The 22,257-nt window shown below is 34.8% G+C and overlaps 1 protein-coding gene across 2 annotated transcripts; it reads left to right on the plus strand.

The window, feature by feature from the left end:
* The first annotated feature begins 9,474 nt into the window (after positions 1-9,474).
* Positions 9,475-19,752, plus strand: KLRJ1 (killer cell lectin-like receptor family J member 1). Of its 2 annotated transcripts, NM_001002884.1 has the most exon segments (9): positions 9,611-9,720; positions 10,106-10,222; positions 12,272-12,370; positions 13,269-13,388; positions 14,493-14,564; positions 14,701-14,852; positions 16,459-16,562; positions 19,346-19,511; positions 19,605-19,752. In NM_001002884.1, coding segments are annotated over 8 exon segments (828 nt in total). In that variant the 5' UTR covers positions 9,611-9,686; the 3' UTR covers positions 19,476-19,511; positions 19,605-19,752.
* The last annotated feature ends 2,505 nt before the right edge of the window (positions 19,753-22,257 follow it).

Here is a 22,257-nt window from a genome sequence, read left to right on the forward strand (position 1 = left end):
GTGTAATGAATAACAATGGTAATGCAGTTTATGTATATGGGTTTTAACTCAGTAGAAAAAGACAGTTTTATCTGTTTTCACCGTTCAATAATTATAAAAAGCATAATAAGAAATGTATTTCAATTGTGGATTTCATTCATAAAAAAAAAAAAAAAAACACATTTGGGAGTGGTGCATTTGTAAGTTTTCCATTAAGTTCTAGTATGGAGAATTGATGACAAAAGGAAAACCTATTTTGATATAAAAATAATTTGTTACCAAATTTTCAAACAGAATGAGTGTAATAAAAAAGTAACTCTATGTAGGCTGTAAAAGAGGAATGTTACTTATGTTCTGATTAAATGTCCTTTTGGGCCTTGTAGTAGTCCCTTCTTATTTTTGTCTTGCTCTCTTCAACTGCTCTGTGTGTGTTCGTTGCTCCATCCTGTCTGACTCTTTGCAACCCAATGAACTGTAGCTTGCCAGGCTCCTCTGTCCATGGGATTTCCCAGGCAATAATATTGGAGTGGGTTGCCATTTCCTACTTAACTGCAATGCTGCTGCTGCTGCTAAGTCACTTCAGTCGTGTCTGACTCTGTGCGACCCCATAGATGGCAGCCCACCAGACTCCCCTGTCCCTGGGATTCTCCAGGCAAGAACACTGGAGTGGGTTGCCATTTCCTTCTCCAATGTGTGAAAGTGAAAAGTGAAAGTGAAGTTGCTCAGTTGTATCCTACTCTTAGCGACCTCATGGACTGCGGCCCACCAGCCTCCTCCGTCAATGGGATTTTCCAGGCAAGAGTGCTGGAGTGGGGTGCCATTGCCTTCTCCGATAGACTTCATCTAAAACAACCACCTGGTAAGCTCAACACTCAACACCATGTAATTAGAACCTGAAAACATTTGCTTAGGCCTTAGCTTCTCAAATTAGCAAGTCCACTGAATATTTCCACTTCTTCCTGATCACTAGTTTCTCCACTTAATCAAAAACTCAATTCTCTCACCCACTTCTTGATAATTTTTCTTTATAATATTATACCTCTCTACAGAAATTTCTTTCTGCACGATATAATGTGCCCATTATTTCTAAATGTCACTAATTCTTTAATCTTCCACATTTAACATAGTTCTCATAACCTTTACTATGATTATGCTTCACCTTACAAATTGGTTTCTCCAAATTTAAAAATTAATTTACCTAGATTACTGAATATTTTACAGCACTGTGCTAAGCACTTTGCAGATATTACCTCATTTAATCCTGAAAGAATTTGAAATTTATTAAAAATAAATATCAAGTTTTTTTTACGAGGTGATAATACAACCTAACAGGTATTGTTAACTTTTTGTTGGCTTTTCTTTTGTCTTAATTTCAAGAACATACTCATGTAGATAAACACAAACACATCCATAGCTGATGAACACTGAACAGTCTGTTATTTCATATAAGCCTCAGTCTTTAGTTAGCACCAAAAGAAACAAACTCAAAGAACTCTAAATTTCAAAATACGGAAAAGAGGATGATATTAAAAAAATGTTAGCATTGGAAACCTAGTATTTGCCATTTACAAAGTATACTTCTTAAAAATAATCTTGGTGATATCAGATTTTTCAAAATATTATGTATACTCTATTTCTCCTATTATAAAAATTAAAAATCAATATGTATTTTCTTTCTTTATACACAGAGCACATTGGAAGTTTATTTTGCTTTCTGTTGTGGTATTTTAATAATATGAGCTAACAGGTCACAGTTATTAGTATTCAGAAATACTTTTACCATGTAAGCACAGTTCAAGCCAAAATTTAACAAGACAATAATGCTCAAAAATATTTAAATATTAGTCAGAGCCCCTGTTTGAGTTTCATGAGCCTTACAGAAATTCCCATTGGCAATCTATTTTACATATGGTAATGTAAGTTTCCATGTTACTCTTTCCATACATCTCACCCTCTCCTCCCCTCTCCCCATATCCATAAGTCTATTCTCTATGTTTATTTCTCCATTGCTGCCCTGTAAATAATTCCTCAGGGAGATGGGAGGGAGGTTCAAAAGGGAGGGGATATATGTATACCTATGGCTGATTCATGTTGAGGTTTGACAGAAAACAACAAAATTCTGTAAAGTAATTATCGTTCAATAAAAAAATAAGTAAATAAATTAAAAAGCTAAAAAATACTTAAACATTAGTAAAAGAGAAACATTTTGGGGGATTTCATCACTTCTTCCATTAATGTGCTTTTCAAATTTTTTATTTTTGCTTTTTTCATTTTTCTCAAAAAATTTTATTCTGTATTGGAGTAAGCTAACAGTATTGTGATAGTTTCAGGTGATGGCAAAGGGACTCAGCCATAAACATACATGTATCCATTCTCCCCCAAACTCCTCTCCCATCCAGGATGCCACATAAGTTCCCTGTGCTATATGGTAGGTCCCTGTTAGTTATCCACTTTAAATAGAGCAGTGTGTACATGCCCATCTGAAACTCCCTATCTATCCTTTCCCCACATCTTTTCTCCTCCTCCTGAAAACATAGTTCTCTAAGTCTGAGAATCTGTTTCTGCTTTGTAAGTAAGTTCATTGGTATCATTTCTTTTTAGCTTCAGCATATAAGGAGTGTTATATGATAATTCTCCTTCTCTGTCTGACTTACTTTACTCAGTATATTGACTGATTTTTAAGTTCATCCATGTTGCTGCAGGGACAAGAAGGCCTGACATGCTGCAGTCCATGAGGTCAGACACGACTGACTGATAGAACAATAGCACCATGTTGCTGCAAATGGCATTATTTCAATTTAGGATACAACACGACATTCAGTCATAATGTTCTGTTTGTTCTGTAACACTTCCAGTCTTTTCTTGCAGCCAGATTTCATGTCAAATGCCCCTTAAGTTTGCTCTTCTGATGTTTTTCTCTTGTTTAGACTGGAAATGTGGGATTTTCAGAAAAACTACCACAAAGGTGAACTAACCTAAATCATCAGGTCTTATCAGGTATAACATTTATCCACAAGGTATGGATAAGGTGATAAGATAAGGTGATCTTAACCTTATCACTTGGTTAATTTGTGTTTGTCAGGTTTTCCCACTGTGAAGTTATCATTTTCTTCTTTCCAAGCTCTGTTCTATGGAAGAAAGCAAGTCACCAAAGCCAGTCTACCCTCAGTCAGAGTTAAACTACACCTCCTGGGCAGAAGAATGTCTGAAAATTTTCTGTAAAGATTTGTCTTTTCTCTCCCATTTATTTAATTATTCAATAACTTATTTTTAATAGCATGGGCTCACTGATATGAATTTTATTCTTGGGTTTGTAATGCAATACTACTTTATTACTTTTGTTGCATAAATTGTTCCACTTTTGCCTCTTGGGAGATCTTTTAGGTAGCTCCTCTGTGCCTTTGACCTACCCTAATCTTTTTATTTTTGAGCACTTTCTACTTTCTGTCACTGTAAGATACTCTCAGCTTATATATTTTCTCTGTGCTAACTTTAGAATCAGTCATTTCTCCAAAGAGCTCTAGTTCCTTTTACTGATGAATAACATTTAAAAACCAAGATCTGGGTACTGGGTATGTTTGCTGCTTTGGGGGTTTCACTGCTTCTAACTTTTTAAGTGGACAGAGCTAGGCATTGTATTAACCCATGTATACACACATATGTGTATTTGTTTGTATATTTCTTCATCTGTATATACATTGGATGAAACATGAGTTCAAACAGATGTTTCTGACTCTAATCTAGTGGCACAGTATTTAGTCTACCTTCCTTTTCTGCTTGGTCTGTAACTTGCTTTTCAGAAAGTGTGAAATCTGTCTCCTACCAACTTCCATCTGTACACATAAATCCGTTTCAGAAGTGTTAACCCATCTATCATGAGAAACAAATTGACCAACTAGATCACTATGTAGGCTCCTTTTGCTTCTAACTTTATCATTTCTGACCAAAATGCCATTTTCCAAACCCACTTAAGTCAGCTCCTATTTTTCCCAACACTTTCAGTGAGATTGTTTCATGTATTTGTATTATAGTTAGATTCATTTGTTGTGATTTGCATCTCATTCTGGGATCCCTTGATATCTTGACGAATTTCTGTTTATTTTAGTCTACATCAAAATTCACTCTGTGATATACAGTTCTATGGACTTTGACAAATGCATAGAGTCATGTATCTGCTTCCCCAGGAAGCAGTTGCTTTACAATGTTGTGTTAGTTTCTACTATACAGCAAAATGAATCAGCTATTCAGTTCAGTTCAGTTGCTCAGCTGTGTCCAACTCTTTGTGACCCCATGAACCACAGCACAGCAGGCCTCCCTATCAACAACTCCTAGAGTTTACCTAAACTCATGTCTATGGAGTCAGTGATGCCATCCAGCCATCTCATCCTCTGTCATTCCCTTCTCCTCCTGCTCCTAATCCCTCCCAGCATCAGGGTCTTTTCCAATGAGTCAACTCTTTGCATGAGGTGGCCAAAGTATTGGAGTTTCAGCTTCAGCATCAGTCCTTCCAATGAACACCCAGGACTGATCTGCTTTAGAATGGACTGGTTGGATCTCCTTGCAGTCCAAGGGACTCTCAAGAGTCTTCTTCAGCACCACAGTTCAAAGCATCAATTCTTCAGCGTTCAGCTTGCTTCACAGTCCAACTGTTACATCCATACAGGACCACTGGAAAAACCATAGCCTTGACTAGATGGACTTTTGTTGGCAAAGTAGTGTCTCTGCTTTTGAATATGCTATCTAGGTTGGTAATAACTTTCCTTCCAAGGAGTAAGGGTCTTTTAATTTCATGGCTGCAATCACCATCTGCAGTGATTTTGGAGCCCCCCAAAGTAAAATCTGACACTGTTTCCACTGTTTCCCCATCTATTTCCCATGAAGTGATGGGACCAGATGCCATGATCTTAGTTTTCTGAATTTGTACACAAATCCCCTCTTGTTTGAATTTCTTTCCCATTCAGGTCACCACAGAGCACTGAGCAGAGTTCTCTGTGCTATACAGTTGGTTCTCATTAGTTATCTATTTTATACATAGTATCAATAGTTTAAATATGTCAACCCCAATCTCCCAATTCCTCTCACTCCCCTTCCCCCCTTGGTAATTATACATTTATTCTCTACATCTGTCTCTCTACTTTTGCTTTGCAAATAAGGTCACCTATACCTGAATCATTCTTTTCAATAACTACTTTCCCACTTTGAAAATTACCCTGCTGTACATGGGCTATAGTAATCATTCAGTTTCAATTAAATTATCTTCTTATCAGCAGGGTTGAGAGTCTGGAAATTGTGATATTTTTTTTTCTCCTTAACCACCACTATAAAATTTTGCTTTCCTTCTCCAAGGGTATGTTTTTTTTTATTAATTGACCCATAATCTGACCTATAATGTGACCTATAATCTTTTTTATCTTATGCTGCTGCTGCTGCTAAGTTGCTTCAATCATGTCCGACTCTGTGAGACAGCATAGATGGCAGCCTGCCAGGCTCCGCCATCTCTGGAATTCTCCAGGCAAGAACACTGGGGAAGGTTGCCATTTCGTTCTCCAATGCATGAAAGTGAAAAGCGAAAGTGAAGACAGTCAGTCATGTCTGACTCTTTGAGACCCCATGGACTGCAGCCCACCAGGCTCCTCCGTCCATGGGATTTTCCAGGCAAGAGTACTGAAGTGGGGTGCCATTTGCCTTCTCCGTTTATCTTATGGGCCTCTGCCAATATCTGCATGACAATTGATTAGTTTATAAAGCAGAATCCATTTTTCATGGTACAATCAAGTGGTAGGTGACAATCTAAGACACACTGGTTGATCATCCGAGGGTGTTAATAGATAACCATCTTAACTATATGAATATCTAAGACAGCAATTTTGAAGCTATTTCCCCATTGTCTTTTTTTGCAAAGTGGTGAAAATTGTAGGATTGTGTGGTACAGTTATCAAATAAACTCTAAAACATGCTCAGCAATTTCTTTAAAAAGTTAGAATAATAGTAGCAACAAAAAATTAGAAAATAAAAAATTGTACTGTATGTGTGTGTGTGTTAGTCACTCAGTCAGATCCGACTCTTATGACCCCTTGGAATGTAGTCCACTAGGCTCCTCTGTCCTTGGGATTCTCCAGGCAAGAATATTGGAGTAGGTTGCCATTCTCTTCTCCATTGTTCTGTATATTCAGGAAGAAATGTACCATTACTGTCTTACATGTTTATTAGTAATCCTTTTCATAATTTCAGATAAACTATCCTTGGATATTGACGTCTTTGAAACAAAACACTATGTGTATATATAGGAGAATTTCACTGTTTTCTAGGTTATTTCCTGGACTAACAATGGAAAATTATACCTCATTTTTTCTTAATAATGGCATTAAATTAAACCTAAAGAACAACTGTCCTTTGGATGCAATCAATATGTAAAGTACCTCTAATAATGTGTGTTGTGAAGTATATGAATTTGCTTTTTCTTCTTTCCCATATGCCTTTTTTTTCTTGAAAGCAACTTTTCTCTTTAGGAATTAACCCCCCTTTCAATTTCACAGGCAGATTCTTTACCATCTGAGCCACCAGGGAAGCTGAAGATTACTGAAGGTGTAGCCTCTCTCTTCTCCAAGGGATCTTATACAGTTATAAATATTTGTTATACAATATTTCATTACATGTTTATAATATATATCACTTGTACTGTTTTCCATATCTTGGCCATTAATGTTCATAAACAATGCTACAATGAACATAATAGTAAAGATATCTGTTCATATTCCTGTTTTCATTTCCTTTGGTTATATATCCAGAAGTGGAATTTCTGGATCATATGGCAGTTCTATTTTTAATATTTTGAGAAATCTCCATACTGTTTTCCATAGTCACACATCCATTTTTATTCCCACCAACAGTGCAAAAGGTTTTCCTTTTCTCCTTTCTTCACTAATACCTCTTACTCTTGTCTTTTTGATGTTAGCCATTCCAACAGTGGTGAGATATTATCTTATTGTGGTTTTGATTTAAATTTCCCTGATTATTAGTGATACTGAGTACCTTTCCATGTTGGTCATCTGCATGTCTTCGGAAAAATGTCTGTTCGGTTTTTCTGACCATTTAAAAAAATTGGATTTTATTTTTGGTATTGAGTTGTATGAGTTCCTTATGTATTTTGGATATTGTGTATGTGTTTGTTCAGTCACTCAGTTGTATCTGACTCTCTGTGACTCCTCGGACTGTAGCTCACCAGGTTTCTCTGTCCATGAGATTTTCTAGGCAAGAATACTGGAGTGGGTTGCCATGTCCTCATCCAGGGGATTCTTTCTGACCCAAGGATCAAACCAAAGTGTCTTGTGTCTCCTGCATCAGCAGGCAGATTCTTAATCACTGCACCACCTGGGAAATCTATTTTGGATATTAACTTTTATCAGATATATGATTTGCAAGTGTTTTCTACTATTTTGAGGTTTTTCTTTTCATTTTGTTGGTATTTTCATTTGCCCTGATATGCAGAAACTCTTTTAGTTAGATGTAGTCTTTTTAATTCAGTAAATTTACCTATACTAACATACGCCTGTGTCATAAAGAAGATTTCAATAAGGTGATTATATTGGATGTATAATATTCATTATATTAATAGGGAATTGACCAATCCTTAGTTTATGGACATATATTTTTTAATATTTATGGTTCTCAAATATAATACTGTCATGAGTGTTGTTTAAGAAAATTTGTTCACAACATGAATTTTTTAATGTCAAATCACTCTTTGATTTTATTTCCCTATATCTATTAGAATTTCTTTTAAAACATGATAAATAAATATGCAATATAATATGAGGCCTAATAATTATCCACAGTCCATTTGCCTGTGATCACCAGTGTCAATAATTTTCTATATTCATTGAATTAAACATATTTGCATATATTGTTTCTTCTTGTTTTTTATTCTTCTTTTTATATTGTTCCCCCTCATTTTCCTTCCTTTTTCCCTTTTTTATATGCCATTATAAGTGCCCACTACTGTTCTATTTGGTTTTTGCTCCTAAACATAACAAAACTTATTAGAACCTTCCTTCTAACTATTCTGTAAAGTGTTCTGTCTTTGAAACACATGGATATATAACCACCCAAGTGGAGAGGTGGTTAATCATATCACAGGGCTATAGTACAATAAAATTTACTTCATGCTAATATAATAGAACTACCCAAGAATAGGATACTGTGTATGTCCATATAATATTTTCATATTGGCTTATAAGTGATATTCACACATTAATGATTAATACTTTTTATTTTTTCCAACTTATCTGAATCCTGACCCAAAGCAACATAATCATATTTTTAAATTTAGAGTTAGAAAGTAAACAAAATAAAATTGAATTACAATATAGGCAGAAAGTCAGTGTAGAATATTTTTTATGAAGTCTCTGCTTTCTCCATCCCTGGCTTTACTGAGATCTTTGAAGAGTAAGGTTATAATATTCTTTTTAGTCAACCAATCTTGTGTTTTCATACATTAAACGATAAAATGTGGTCTATTTTAGGATTACTTGTAAAACCATTTGATCTGAACTGGACACAGGAGGATGGGAAACATGACCACTGCCTGTATCTGAGGTATCTTGTGTGGTTTCAACCAGACTTGAACATACATTGGTTTCTATGAGGTTATAAACCCAATGAGAAAAATCTTATGTCTATTTTTGTTTGTGTACATTATCTATTTATTCCCACTGCAAATATTGAACTTTTTTTCAGTTGAGCAGTAAAGAGTAAAAGGTTGATTTCGGTGGTTAACCCAACCATATTTATATGAATAGAATTTGCTTTTCCTTTGAAACAAAGTTGGGTGGGGGTAGTATCAAAAAACTTTAAGCCAATCTGTCACTATGTGGACGTGCAGATTTTATTTTGTGATTTCCATCTTCAAGTGCCATTTTATATAGGCAGTCGTTTAAATCTACCTTTAACGAACAGATGTTATTTCCAGTGTTACTCCTTTTTCTAATTAGTTTCCTTATATTTGTATCTTCCCTTACTTCATACTCAAGTTTCATGAAACATTTCACTCTAGAATACTCAGTTGTGTTATTTATGATAGTGGCTTTTCCTAATTAATTTCTGGAGCGATGGACTATTACCTAAACAAACCAGATGATACTTAAAGGCTTGTTGTATATAGTTTGGAGAAGGCAATGGCACCCCACTCTAGTTCTCTTGCCTGGAAAATTCCATGGACGGAGGAGCCTGGTAGGCTGCAGTCCATGGGGTCGCTAAGAGTCGGATGCGACTGAGCGACTTCACTTTCACTTTTCACTTTCATGCATTGGAGAAGGAAATGGCAACCTACTCCAGTGTTCTTGTCTGGAGAATCCCAGGGACGGGGGAGCCTGGTGGGCTGCCGTCTCTGGGGTCGCACAGAGTTGGACACGACTGAAGCGACTTAGCAGTAGCAGCAGCAGTATATAGTTTAGTTAAGTAGGGATGACTTTATTTCTGTATATCTATTAGAAAATATCCAGTTATAGATTCACATTTCCTCTGTGGTTTTTTTGCCAAATTTAGTTAGTTTCATACAACTGTAAGTAGCTGCCCCACCTGAGACTATGTCTGATCTTCTCATCAACTCTAGGAAGAAAGTGGAAGAGATAACTCTTCATTCACCTGCCAACATCTTTGTAAGCTCTTCTTCACACTTGGGATAAATAAATAATCCAAAAGGCTCTAGAATGTCAGATGCTTCAGACTGTGAACAACCTCCAGGTATTTTTTCTTTTTAAACCTAAATGACTTATGCCATTTTAATGAAAATACAATTTTGGTGGTTTTTATTTGATATAATGCTAGTTATAATTATTCTAGGAGCATTATATTTTTAACATTTCCCAGATTACCTGAAAGATTGCTTTTAAACATATTTTAAAAAATAATTATCTTATTTCTTGACTCTGTCCAAAGTGTAAGCAACCAGCTTAAATACTTTTAGGAAAGCTGGGCTGTTGAGTGGAAATGTGGTTTGAGTATCTTTGATTTTATTTCTATAATATTTGTATTTCTAGGGATCTTTGGAAATAGTAATTGTTCTCAAATTCTAATCTCATTTGTTTTACAAAGTTGTAAAGTTATGATATATTTTCTGTGTTAAAAGAAAATACAGAGCAGACAGAGACCATCCCTATTGTGGACTTGGAACCATCTCTTGCCCTTCCTCCTCCTCCTCCTGAGGATGAATGGGGCCCAATTCCTGAGCACACCAACGTGAACGGTAAAGTAGACACACTAGAGTTTATTCATTTATGGTCTCTCTTTGTTATCTTTAGGTACACCTTCCATTTTATGTTTCTCTAATTGTTACTATCTAGAAATTTTAAAATTTAGAAAAAATATAGAGATGAGAATGTTTAGAACATGTATTTAGGAGTAAAACAAATGCGTATTTTCTGACAGCGGTTTGACGTTTTCATATATGAAGGAGCATAGTTAAACATGGAAGAAGCCATGGTCCACATTTAGAATTGTTTTCTTACATAAAACAGAGAACTTGATCAAGGTTTAAAACTCAGAAAATGTGTAAAAAAGACAAAGATAAAACCCTATTACATGATACCTCTTTTTGATCATAATTAACCAACATAATTTAATAGAAGAGGGTTTCTCAACCTCAGGTTTAAGAACATTTTGGACTAGATGACTCTTGGTTAGTGATTGTAGAATGTTTAGCATCTTTTTGACATCTATGCACTAGATGTCAGTACTACCTGACCCTCAATAATCACATCAAGAGTGTCTCCAAATATTTAATATTGTCCTCTGGGGATTAAACTTTCCTCTGGTTGATAACCACCAGGTTATATTATACAGAAAGTTAAATAAATGATTTGGATATTAGTTATAAAAATAACTATTCTCTAATATGGCAGCTTTTCATTTTGTTTCAAAAGTACAATTCTTTATTTTTGAAGTACAAAAAAAAATACTTTTTTTTTACACTAGAGTTTATACATTTGTTTTGGAGGGAAATAAACTTACCAACAAAAAACTATTAACAATGATCTCTGAAAGTTTAATTTCTAGAATGTGGGGATGAAGCATATACTTTTGTGAAATTGAATAAATTATAGATATTGTTTCATCTAAAACCAACTATTGTCCCTTTAAAACAGTCACTAAGATTTACTGTAATTCTTTATGAATGAGGCTTCCCAGGTGGTGCTAGTGGTAAAGAACCTGCTTGCCAATGCAGGAGATGTAAGAGATTCAGGTACCCTGGGTCAGGAAGACTCCTTGGAGGAGGGATGATAACCCACTCCAGTATCTTCCCTGGAGAATCTCATGGACAGAGGAGCCTGATGGGCTACAGTCCATAGGGTCTCAAAGAGTCCAACACGACTGAAGTGACTTAGGATGCACATATCAAGGGAATCTACTACAAGTCATCAAGTGAAAAAAAAAGAGTTCTATCTTAATAATAGCACAGATTTAATATTGATAAGCATTTCTGTATCTGATTGTATGAGTGAGGGTAATGTAGTCTGAACTGAAAGTTTGTACCTAATATTTAAGGTTAATTTTAATAATACCTGTATGTAAATTTTTTACCTGCACTGTAAGTCCCCAAAGATATGCCTAGGTTTAATGATTCACTAGGAGAACTCACAGGACCCTATAGAGTTGTAGCTGAGATTTATGACAATGGAAGGATAACAAACATAATCAGCAAAGGGAACAGGTGCATGAAGTGAAGTGTGGGGGAGACCAGGCTCAACCTTCCTAGAGTCCTCTCCCAGTAGAGTCACACAGGTCACAGGAATTCCCCCAGCAATACATCATGACAATGTGTCAAATGTTGACAACCAGGGAAACTCATTAGAGAATCAATGTTCAGAGTATTTATTAGGGGGTTAATCCCATAGGTAGCATCTGGTTGGCATGTAACAAAATTCCAGACTTCCCAAAGGGAAGCAAAAGCTACATTGTTTGTACAAACAGAGAAGACAAGGTGAGCCATTACTATCAATTAGTGGTTGTGGAAACTCTACTGAAATGTAGGTTTCCAGATCCCAGCCATGGCCAGCCTTGTAAGCGGGCCTTTCAGGATAGAAATCAGGTCTGCTACATCAGTTATTTTCTGTAAATCCTCTAAAATACTTTTTCCTCTCTTATTCAGCCTAATAGTTTATAGTAATTCACACTTTGGGTATTATTTTTCATAAAATATGTAGCACTTAAACAATAATATTAAAATAATGATATTAATCTTTCAAATAACAGGAGCTTACTTTATCTCTGATTTTTCACTCACTCTGTTTCTTAGCTTCTCGTTTTTCCTTCTCTCTCTATGGAATAATTCCTGTGATCCTGGGAATCTTCAGCCTGCTGCTTTTGATGCTGTGTGGATTCTTTGGTTACCAGTGTAAGTCCAATTAATTGGAGAAAAAGAAATAATAGACTCTTTGTCCGATTATCATGTTTCTTTAAATCATTTCCAGATAATAGTTTTTGGTAAATGTTTTATTGCCATACTGAATGAAGAACAGGAAAAAAATGATATAAAAATATTACATTTTTTATTTTATGAATGAATTTAACCTTGTGAGCTCTCAATAATCATTTTTTCCCAACGAGATTATATGATTGAAATTACTGCAGAAGATATTAATAGTAGTGATTATACTACTATAATCACAGAATCATTATTTTGAAGATTATTTTGAAGATTACAACCTACTAAGATATCAAGCTCAGTGAATATGTAACGTCTTTACTCTGAAAATAAAAAGTAACTTCTTTTACAATTTCTTCATACTGCCCATTTCTCCAGCATCATAAATTAGATGAACAGAATATTTTAATTAGTATTAAAATTGTTCACAACTAGTTAAGTATAGTGTTTTCACATTGATAACGTTAGTTTGAAATTCAGAACTTTAAGATTTGATTAGAAAGTGAAATTCTACACATTACATCAAGTCATGATGCCAAAAGATTTATTTGAGACTTGGCTTTGTCAAGTCTCATTGTCATCTGTTTTAATTCAGCTGAAGCATTGTTCTGTTAATATAAGCATACGTTCAATCTTACAAGGAATTAGGATGATATTTTAGATTTAGGTATAGACTTTAAAAGTAACAGTGGATAAATGGAAACATATTTAGCTAAATATCTTATTATAGTTGTTAAAACATTTGTTGGGAACTTTATTAAGGATATGCTACAAAAATTAAGCTTCAAAAAAAAATTAAGCTTCACAGTCTCTCTACCATTTCATAACTGAGCATGTGTTTTATATTTATCTGGAATTCTTGTTCTAGACTTTCAAAGTGTTCAGGAATCAGAGAGCAAGATGAAGAGCTTTAACCAATGGAATGAGTCTTTCCAAAACAAAGAGAAAAAATTTATTCAGGTTCAAAAACTTCTTGACCAAAATAAAGGTAATTTTAGAACTAGAACAAATTATCTTTACAGAATGCTAGATTGTTTTTCTTGTTGCAGCCATAAAATGATTGGCTATATAATAAAAAAAGGAGTTTATACAGCAGCATAGTGGTGTTGATGGCTTCTTGTTTTTTTTTTTTTAATTCTTCATTGATCTTCTGAAACTGCAGGAGTCTCATATTTACCAAATGTATCCTCTTGTATTAGTTAACTAACTTGTTCACTCAGTTAAGCATGCACATTTATTCAATGCACACCAGGTGCCAGCCACTTGGCTGGTGATCAATGATAAATACAATATGAACCCTGCCCTTGGGAAGCTTAGAGAAAACATATAAACCAAACATAAACAAAAGTTTCAAAGTGTGCAGGAGAAGTATGTGCAAAATGTTCAGGGAGCATGAAAATGGAAGAATACAAATATCTGGAAATCAATGGCATTGTCATAGTTTGTAAGTGCCTCCTAAGGAGGGGGTGTTTATAATAATTATCATAAGGCTTCTTTTATGCTAATTAAATTTTAATACAAAAATAGTGTAGATAAGTATTTTACAAAGGCCTTGCATTAAAATGTTAGTTTTTTCCTTTGAGATATTGAACCTATATTGAATAATTAAATGAACAACCTGAGAATCCCTTAGTGATTCATCATGCTAAAAACCTGGTTTCTTTTTTTTTTTTATTGAAATGTAATTAACACATAACTTTGTGTAATTTTGAGCTGTACAATGTGTGGTTTTGAAACATTTGTATATCACAATATGGTTACTATAATAGCATTAGCTTATGCCTTTATTATGACACAAGTTGTCATTTCATTTTTTGTGTTGACAATAACTGAGATCTATTCCTTTAGCAATTTTGAGCTTATAATACAGTACTGCTGACTATAATCACTAAATTGCGCATTTTAAAACGCTAATTTCTAAGCACCTGATTATTTCAGGCAGAGATGAAGCTAATTAAGTAGGGAAGGGAACTGGACTAAAACTATTTGTACACTGTGCCTGTTGACCATTGTTATTATTATGACTCTTCAAATAGTACAAAATCGGATGAAATGTGTGGTCATCTCTAATGTTAAGTCTCGTCTTATATAGAAATCCTAGAGAAGCTCCAAAACCAGAATAAGAATATGACTGAGGCTCTACAAGAACTAAAGGCAAAAGGAGGTAATTTGGAAGTGAGACAATTCTGAGTTGACAATAATTTGTAATAATGACCTCATTCTTTTAAGCAGGGGAGTGTGAGGACATAAGGCCTTGTTTGGGAAGTTCTGTGGGCTCTGAGTTATATTTTCTTTCCTAGGAGACGGGTGTGGATCTCCTCTGAGTCACTGGGTACAACACAGAGACCACTGCTACTACCAGACCATGAAAACAGTTTCTTGGTCAGAGTGTTCAGATCTTTGTGTCTTTTGGAATGCTACATTTTTAAACACAGAAAGGAGTAGATTGATGGTGAGATTCTATTTCATTCTTTACTTCTGGGATATAAATGTGTAGTAGCCACCAGTGGAAGGAAGAGCTCACCGGCAGCTCTGAAATCAGGGTAAGGGGAGCTCTCCTGTTTCATTTCCATTCATCTTTCCCTTGAGTGCTCCACCTTTCTTTCCTAACATACATGCACACATTCATTGCGGAAACATTGCATTTGCTGTTCCCTCTTCCCTTGTGGCTCAGAGGGTAAAGAATCTGCCTGCAGTGTAAGAGACCTAGGTTCTATCCCTGGGTTGGGAAGATCCCCTGGAGAAGGGAATTGCAACCTACTCCAGTATTCTTGCTTGGAGAATTCCATGGACAGAGGAGCCTTGTGGGCTATATATAGTCCTTGGGGTTGCAAAGAGTTCCACACGACTGAGCAACTAACACTTTCACTTCACTGCATGTAATAGTCTTCTCTCTGATACAACCATGGTGAACTACTTCATCTCCTTCAGCTGTTTATACACTTGTCAGCCTCTTAATGAGACCTGCCCTGACACCTACTTAAAATTGCAACCTGTGTATCAGCGCCCACCCCACCCCTCAGCCTCTCCTCTTCACTTGCAGGCATTCTTACCCTGCTTTAATTTTTATAGCTCTTGTCACCTTCTTATATATCATATTATTTATATGTATGTTGTTGACTTCTGTCTGGCCCACAACCCTCCAAAGCAGGGATTTTCACATTTTTGTTCCATGATATATCTCAAGCTCTAAAAACAGGCACAGAGTTGAACAAATGGTCAAATAATAAAGTGATTCATATATTGGTGTGGTGTCCTCTTAAATGGAAATTTTTCTGTTATATCATCACTTACTATTTGGCTCAGAAAAAAATAATATTAACCTGGTAAAAGTATTAAAACACAAGCTAAAAATTGTGGAGTAACTATATCAAAAAGAGACAGGAGGTGAGAAAATAGAGCATGAGACTAAAAATTCTGCCTTTGTAAAATAGGAAGTCATAGGACAAACAGGAGAAGATAATTGCCTCTGGAGAAAGGCATTTAGTGAGGGAGGGATGACTATACACACACACACACACACACACACACACACACACACACACACACATATATATATATTTAGCATCACTTGACTTCTAAAACCAAGTGCATGTATTTGTGTAATAAATTTTTAAAAATATCTGTAAGTTTAAAAAAGTATATGAATTAAAAAACAGTTAACACTGTGCCCTTTCTTTTTGCAACTTAAATATTTCTAAAATACACTGGGAAAATAATACCCTTTTCATTACTGGGACTAAGCTAAAAAACAAACAAAAAAAATGATTAGCTTTGTTTATTTTATTTTTGGGGTTGAAGAAGAACTCAAATATTTTTTCAATGTTTCACTTATCAGTGGGCATATATATACTGCATTATTTTTATGATTCTTTAGACACCAGTTTTTTAGATTCTTTTTTTATGATTCTTTAGACACAGGACAGGGAAGCCTGGAATGCTGCAGAGTCGGACACAACTGAGTGATTGAACTGAACTGAACTGAGACACAAGTTCTGTATTTTTGTGTCTAATGGACTTCTGGTGTTAATAGCTTTGTGCATTCTGTTTCCATGCAGTGTATTCTGAAGTTACTTGCAGTAAACCAAACTTGGCTTGGCCTGTCTTATAAGGAAAAGGACAATGAATGGAAGTGGGAGGATGGTTCTCTTCCTTCTGGCCTGTAAGTTTCTACTAAATAATCCAATGCCTTACTCTTTTTGCAATGTCTAGCCTAAAGAGTTTTGAGGAAATAGAGATTTTTAGGGACAAAATTTAGTCCTCTTTACTTCTCGCTTTTGTTATTTCATATTATATTGTCAGCAATTTTATAAATAATTAAGTCATTTAGATATTTTAAAATTAGTGTAAGTATATCCTTATTATTAGATGACCTGAATGATTACAATTTCAGGTAAGAAATATGATTATGGGAAAGAATATCATAAGTATGAATCTGAGTACCTCTCTGGTATTTTTATTGGGAACAAGCATAGAACTGTCATTTCTCATACAAATAATTTAGGTCTATTTTTTGGTTTTAAAGGCATATTTTTCAGTTGTTATTCAGAAACACTGCATTAGACAACTATGTCAGGAAAAAATATTTCAAGCTCTTTCATCACCATGTGCCAATCTTAGAGAATAAGATTGATAATCTTGATAGCCAATTATTTTTACTTTGTTCCATTAGGTTATATTATTCTGATGTTTAGTAAGGCTGTTTTTCTTCTAACTTATAATGTCAATACTTTTGACAGTTTTATCCTATTTATCTTTTTATTTCTTTTAAGATTTCTTGTATATAGTTTGTAACTTCTCTTGCAGGCACAGCTTTCCAGTTTTTTCCTTTAATAATTTGCTCTTTAAGTTTATTTGCTTCTATCACATAAACAGATGATTAACATTTAAATAAAATTAGATTTTTTTAACTCATTTGAAATTTATCTTAACACATAAAGGTGTGAAGGAGAAAGCTGAGGCATGTACATGAGTATTCAAATGTAGATGTAATTATATCTGTCTCTCTATGTATATTTCAATTAGGCAATCACTTTTCAGAGCACTGCTTAAACGACTCATTTTTTATCACTGGTTTTAATATCATTCATCATATACTAGAATTTAATATTTAAATAATTTTAGTCATCATATATGTCCCTTAAATATTTCATAGTTTTTACGAATATTTTGTGTGTAAACATATATGAATATTTTCCTGAAATTGCTGTACTAATGCATCAAATTTTTAATCTATTTTGACTTTTATGGTCAATCATTTTAATTATAGGAATTTTATGAGTTGAAAGGTTTCCTCTACTTCAAACCTTGTACAATGTTTGGAACATAGAACATTCAATAGATATGTTGAATTAATAAATGAAATAATGTATGAACTATTTTGGCAATTTAATTTTCCCAACACAGTTCAGAATTTCTTTCTAGTTCCTTTGGTATTTAAAAAAAATGTACTATGCCTTTAGCAATTCAGTAAATAAGCTTTGTCTTTTTTTTCAGATAGTATTAAACAACCAGTTTTGCTCTAGAGTGGATGAAAAGTCATTTTATTGACATTGAACTAAAATATTCCTTATATTCTAGATCTTTAGTAAAGGATTAAATTCAACCAGAATGTTTGGTAGCATCTGCCTACTAGCATTTCTACCAATGGTGATTTTATAAATTGAAGTAAGATGAATGTATCAGAACAGAGGCAACTGTCCCAGCATAGTACATATACACTTGATCTTTGAACAATGTAGAGCAGGGGTGGGGGTTAGGGGCACCAACTCCTCCATGTAGAAGAAAATCTGCTTGGAAGTTTTAATTGGCCCTTTAAAACTACATGTTAAACTAGCCATGGATCCTGTAATACTGTAGGATTTACTATTGAAAAAAATCTTCATCTAGTTAGAACTGAGTAGTTGAAATCCACGTTGTTCAAGGATCCGTACACACATACATTCACACGCTCTCTCACACACACAAATATACGTATATGTGTGTATATATATACACACACAAAATTTAGAATATATATATATATATATAGGAGAAGGAAACTGCAACCCACTCCAGTATTCTTGCCTACAGAATCCTGTGGACAGAGGAGCCTGGTGGGCTGCCATCTATGGGGTCACACAGAGTCGGACACGACTGAAGTAACAACATACATGCATGCATATATATATATATATATATATATATATATATATTCTAAATTTTGTTAGTAATTCTGGCTAGCTTTTATATCTAACATATTTACAAGTAAAGTATTCCCATTCCAGCTGCAACTGTACATGCATGTGTTTTCTTTTTAAAATTAATTTATTTTAATTGGAGGCTAATTACTTTACAATATTGTAGTTGTGCTGATCTATACTTAAACTTAATTCTGTATCCCAGATCATATGTCCTGTCTTTCCTGCTATTGTCATAATTTTCCCAACTGGACCAGTCTCTTCTTCTTTATACAGGTGTACCTTTTCCCACATATAAAATATTGGGTTGGCCAAAAGTTTGTTCTGATTTTTCCATAAACTGTTACAGAAAAAAAAATGAACAAACATTTTGGACAATAAAGTAAAAGTGAAAGTCTCTCAGTCCTGTCTGACTCTTTGCAACCCCATGGACTGTCCATGGAATTCTCCTGGCCACAATACTGGAGTGGGTAGGCTTTCCCTTCTTCAAGGGATCTTCCCAAGCCAGGAATCGAACCTGGGTCTCCCGCATTGCAGGCGGATTCTTTACCAACTGAGCTATCAGGGAAGCCAGTACTTAGAAATAATTAACACATTTTGTGAAACTTACTTATCATATGTCTATCTCTTTGTGTATATAGCATCGTGTGAGTTCTTTGAAAAGAGGGAGAGTGAGTGCCTTTACTCCCCCGAATTCCCTACAGTGCCAGGTATAATAAATTTCACACATCATGTTCTAAAGTAATGTTACTTTATTTGAACACAGCAAGTGGCATCTACCAAAGCCAAGTATGGATTTCCAGGGGAAGTGTGTGTATGCAGGCGTGCACACTGTCGGCATAGATAACTGCACCATGTCTTCCTCGTGCCTGTGTGAGAAGCCTGTCTGTGCTTAAAACTCAGAAGAAGAAGGTTAAAAGAAAACTGATGAGGTTTGCACATCTCAGTAACATTCAGATTCACAATCTGCCTGTCTTTATTCTACTGTCACTTTACGTTATTCATAACTTTTTTGTTTTTGGCAGAAACTGATAAATGACTTCATGAAAGAAGAATCCAGAGTCTAGAGTTAAAGCCAAAATATCAGAGTGTCACACAAAGCATAGACACTCAGAACCTTTTGATTTTTTGAGAATTATACAAATGAATTAATAAACATATTTGTCATAAATACTTAGTCTCTAGGAGTCTTTTTATATTTAAAAATCTACTTATTTATTTTCAATTGTGACCTATGAAAATAATCCTGTAAAACAAATATAGTGGGGAATATAAGTGATAAACGGTTTACAACATAGCATACAAAAATGTAAAAAATACAAAGAAATATGAATAATAATAATAAAAGGCAGAAAACTTTTTTAAATTAATTAAAACAAATTGCTAAAGTTATCTGTTTCTCAAAACTGCTTGCAAAAGTCTTCCTAGCAGATTTTCAATATATCAGTTTCATTTAACATCTTTAATTTCTTGTTTCTCATCTTAGTGGAAAAGTTAAACTTCCTGCCGAAGGCTATTTTTAAATAGAAGCTGGGTCGGTTCTCCCCTAAATCCCACAGTTTCAAGTTGTTACGTCATTAATTCCTCCATTGCCTACATGCAACCACTTCCACTTAAAGAGCATTACTTTCAATCCATAAATACACCCATACATCTCTACCTATTTGTTATATTCATGTCTTCTAATCACTCCTTTTATGGGTTTCTTTTCACAGTAACTGTACTTGAGCAAAACTTCTACACTGATTATGTACTTTCTTACTTCTCAATCATCTTAGAATGTCATTATTCATCTTCTCTTTTCTCCTCTTTATTGGTACTGCTTTTGTTTGACACTAATTATCTGTTATTCACTCATTCACCCACTTTGAATCTTTTTATCTGTCTCTTTTAAGCAGTAAGTTTAATTCATAAATTCAATTTATTTCAAAATGTTATTTCTGAGATCAAATATTTTATTTCATGCTATTTGATCTATCAATAGAATTTTACTGAGTACTTATTTCATTCTTTTTGACACATTATCAGCAGCAGCAGCATTGTCATCTTTGGACACAATATTATTTTACTTTTAACAGCTTTTGTTCTTTCTTAGTTTTCTTCTTACTACTCTGGTCCCGTGCACTTAGTTTTCTTTATGGATTTTTCAATTGCTTCCTAATGTTGAAGCTTGAAGTTTATATCAAGGAATATTCATTTCATTTAGGATAACATATGATTTATTGTCACAGGTAACGGTAGAGAGACTTTTGCTGTAAGAGATAATAGACCAGAAAAGAAAGTGAAGTCGCTCAGTCGTGTCTGACTCTTCGCGATCCCATGGACTGTAGGCTACTAGCTCCTCCATCCATGGGATTTTCCAGGCAAGGGTACTGGAGTGGGTTGCCATTTCCTTCTCCAGGGGATCTTCCCAACCCAGGGATTGAACCCAGATCTCCCACATTGCAGGCAGACGCTTTACCGTCTGAGCCACCTGGACTCAAATACTTCTACTGCACTATCAGTATACCTAAGATTCTGCCAGTTATTCTATGAGTCTCAGTTTCCTAATTTACAAGATGGGGATAATAGCTGAAGCTCATAGTTGTTTGAGGATTAGGCAGGATCATCTGTTTGAGGCATTTAGGAGAAAGACAAGAGTGTGTCCAGTAGATGTTAGCTACTATTTAAGATGAGAAGGAAAATTTGAAGTTTCTTATAAACTGTGAAACATTGTATGATTTAAAGGTATTTTTATTATAAATAATGATGGCAAATGTAGAAATTATGATGGTTGAATGCACACTCTTCATAAATATCACATTAACTTTTTAACCTTTTTTAATCTACCTCCCTTTTTTCTATCTTGCACTCCTTCCTCTCCCCTTATTTCTTCATTCAATTACCTACACTCTTTTCTTTGTTTACTATCTTCCTTTCCTTTTACTTGTTATATTTCAGGTAGAGTTTATTAATTACAAGTGACAGAAACAGAATTTAACCTAGTGTGGGCAAAAAGGGAGAACTTTTGGAAATATACTTGCTTAGCCCCTAACATTGAAAGAAAGTTTGAATAAACAAACCATAAGAAAGGAGATGGAGTAGTTTAGCCACAGGGGAAACTGGAGCTGGAACTTGAACTCTACCAGGGTGATCCATTCCTTTTCTCTGCCTGTCTCAGGGTGGGGTTTTAAAAAAGATTTTTCATGAATATAGGTTTCTTCCATATAATAGAAAACATGGACAATATCTATTCTCAGGCCCCCTATTTTATGGCTTCTATTATGAGTATTATGAGAGAGATTCTTCTCATTTAATTTCAGTAGAAAAAAAATAGTAAATAATGGCACATTAAGGAAAAGCTAAGCCCAGAAAACACATCACCTTGGCCATAGCTCTATGTATTGGAGAGTGGGAGGTTCTCAGAAGAAGAGGTGTATGCTGGCTGATAGTTGCAAGAAAGCTCCTATAAATATGCACTAATTTTGCCTGTACAAACAAAAATTACCCCAAATTAAATATATTCCTTGACAGTCTAGAGATTTTAAGATAAAGTAATAATACTGACTCATTGGAAAAGACTCTGATGCTGGGAGGGATTGGGGGCAGGCGGAGAAGGGGATGACAGAGGATGAGATGGCTGGATGGCATCACTGACTCGATGGACGTGAGTCTGAGTGAACTCCGGGAGTTGGTGAT

Source organism: Bos taurus, chromosome 5 (assembly GCF_002263795.3).
Source record: "Bos taurus isolate L1 Dominette 01449 registration number 42190680 breed Hereford chromosome 5, ARS-UCD2.0, whole genome shotgun sequence".
Lineage (NCBI taxonomy): Eukaryota > Metazoa > Chordata > Mammalia > Artiodactyla > Bovidae > Bos > Bos taurus.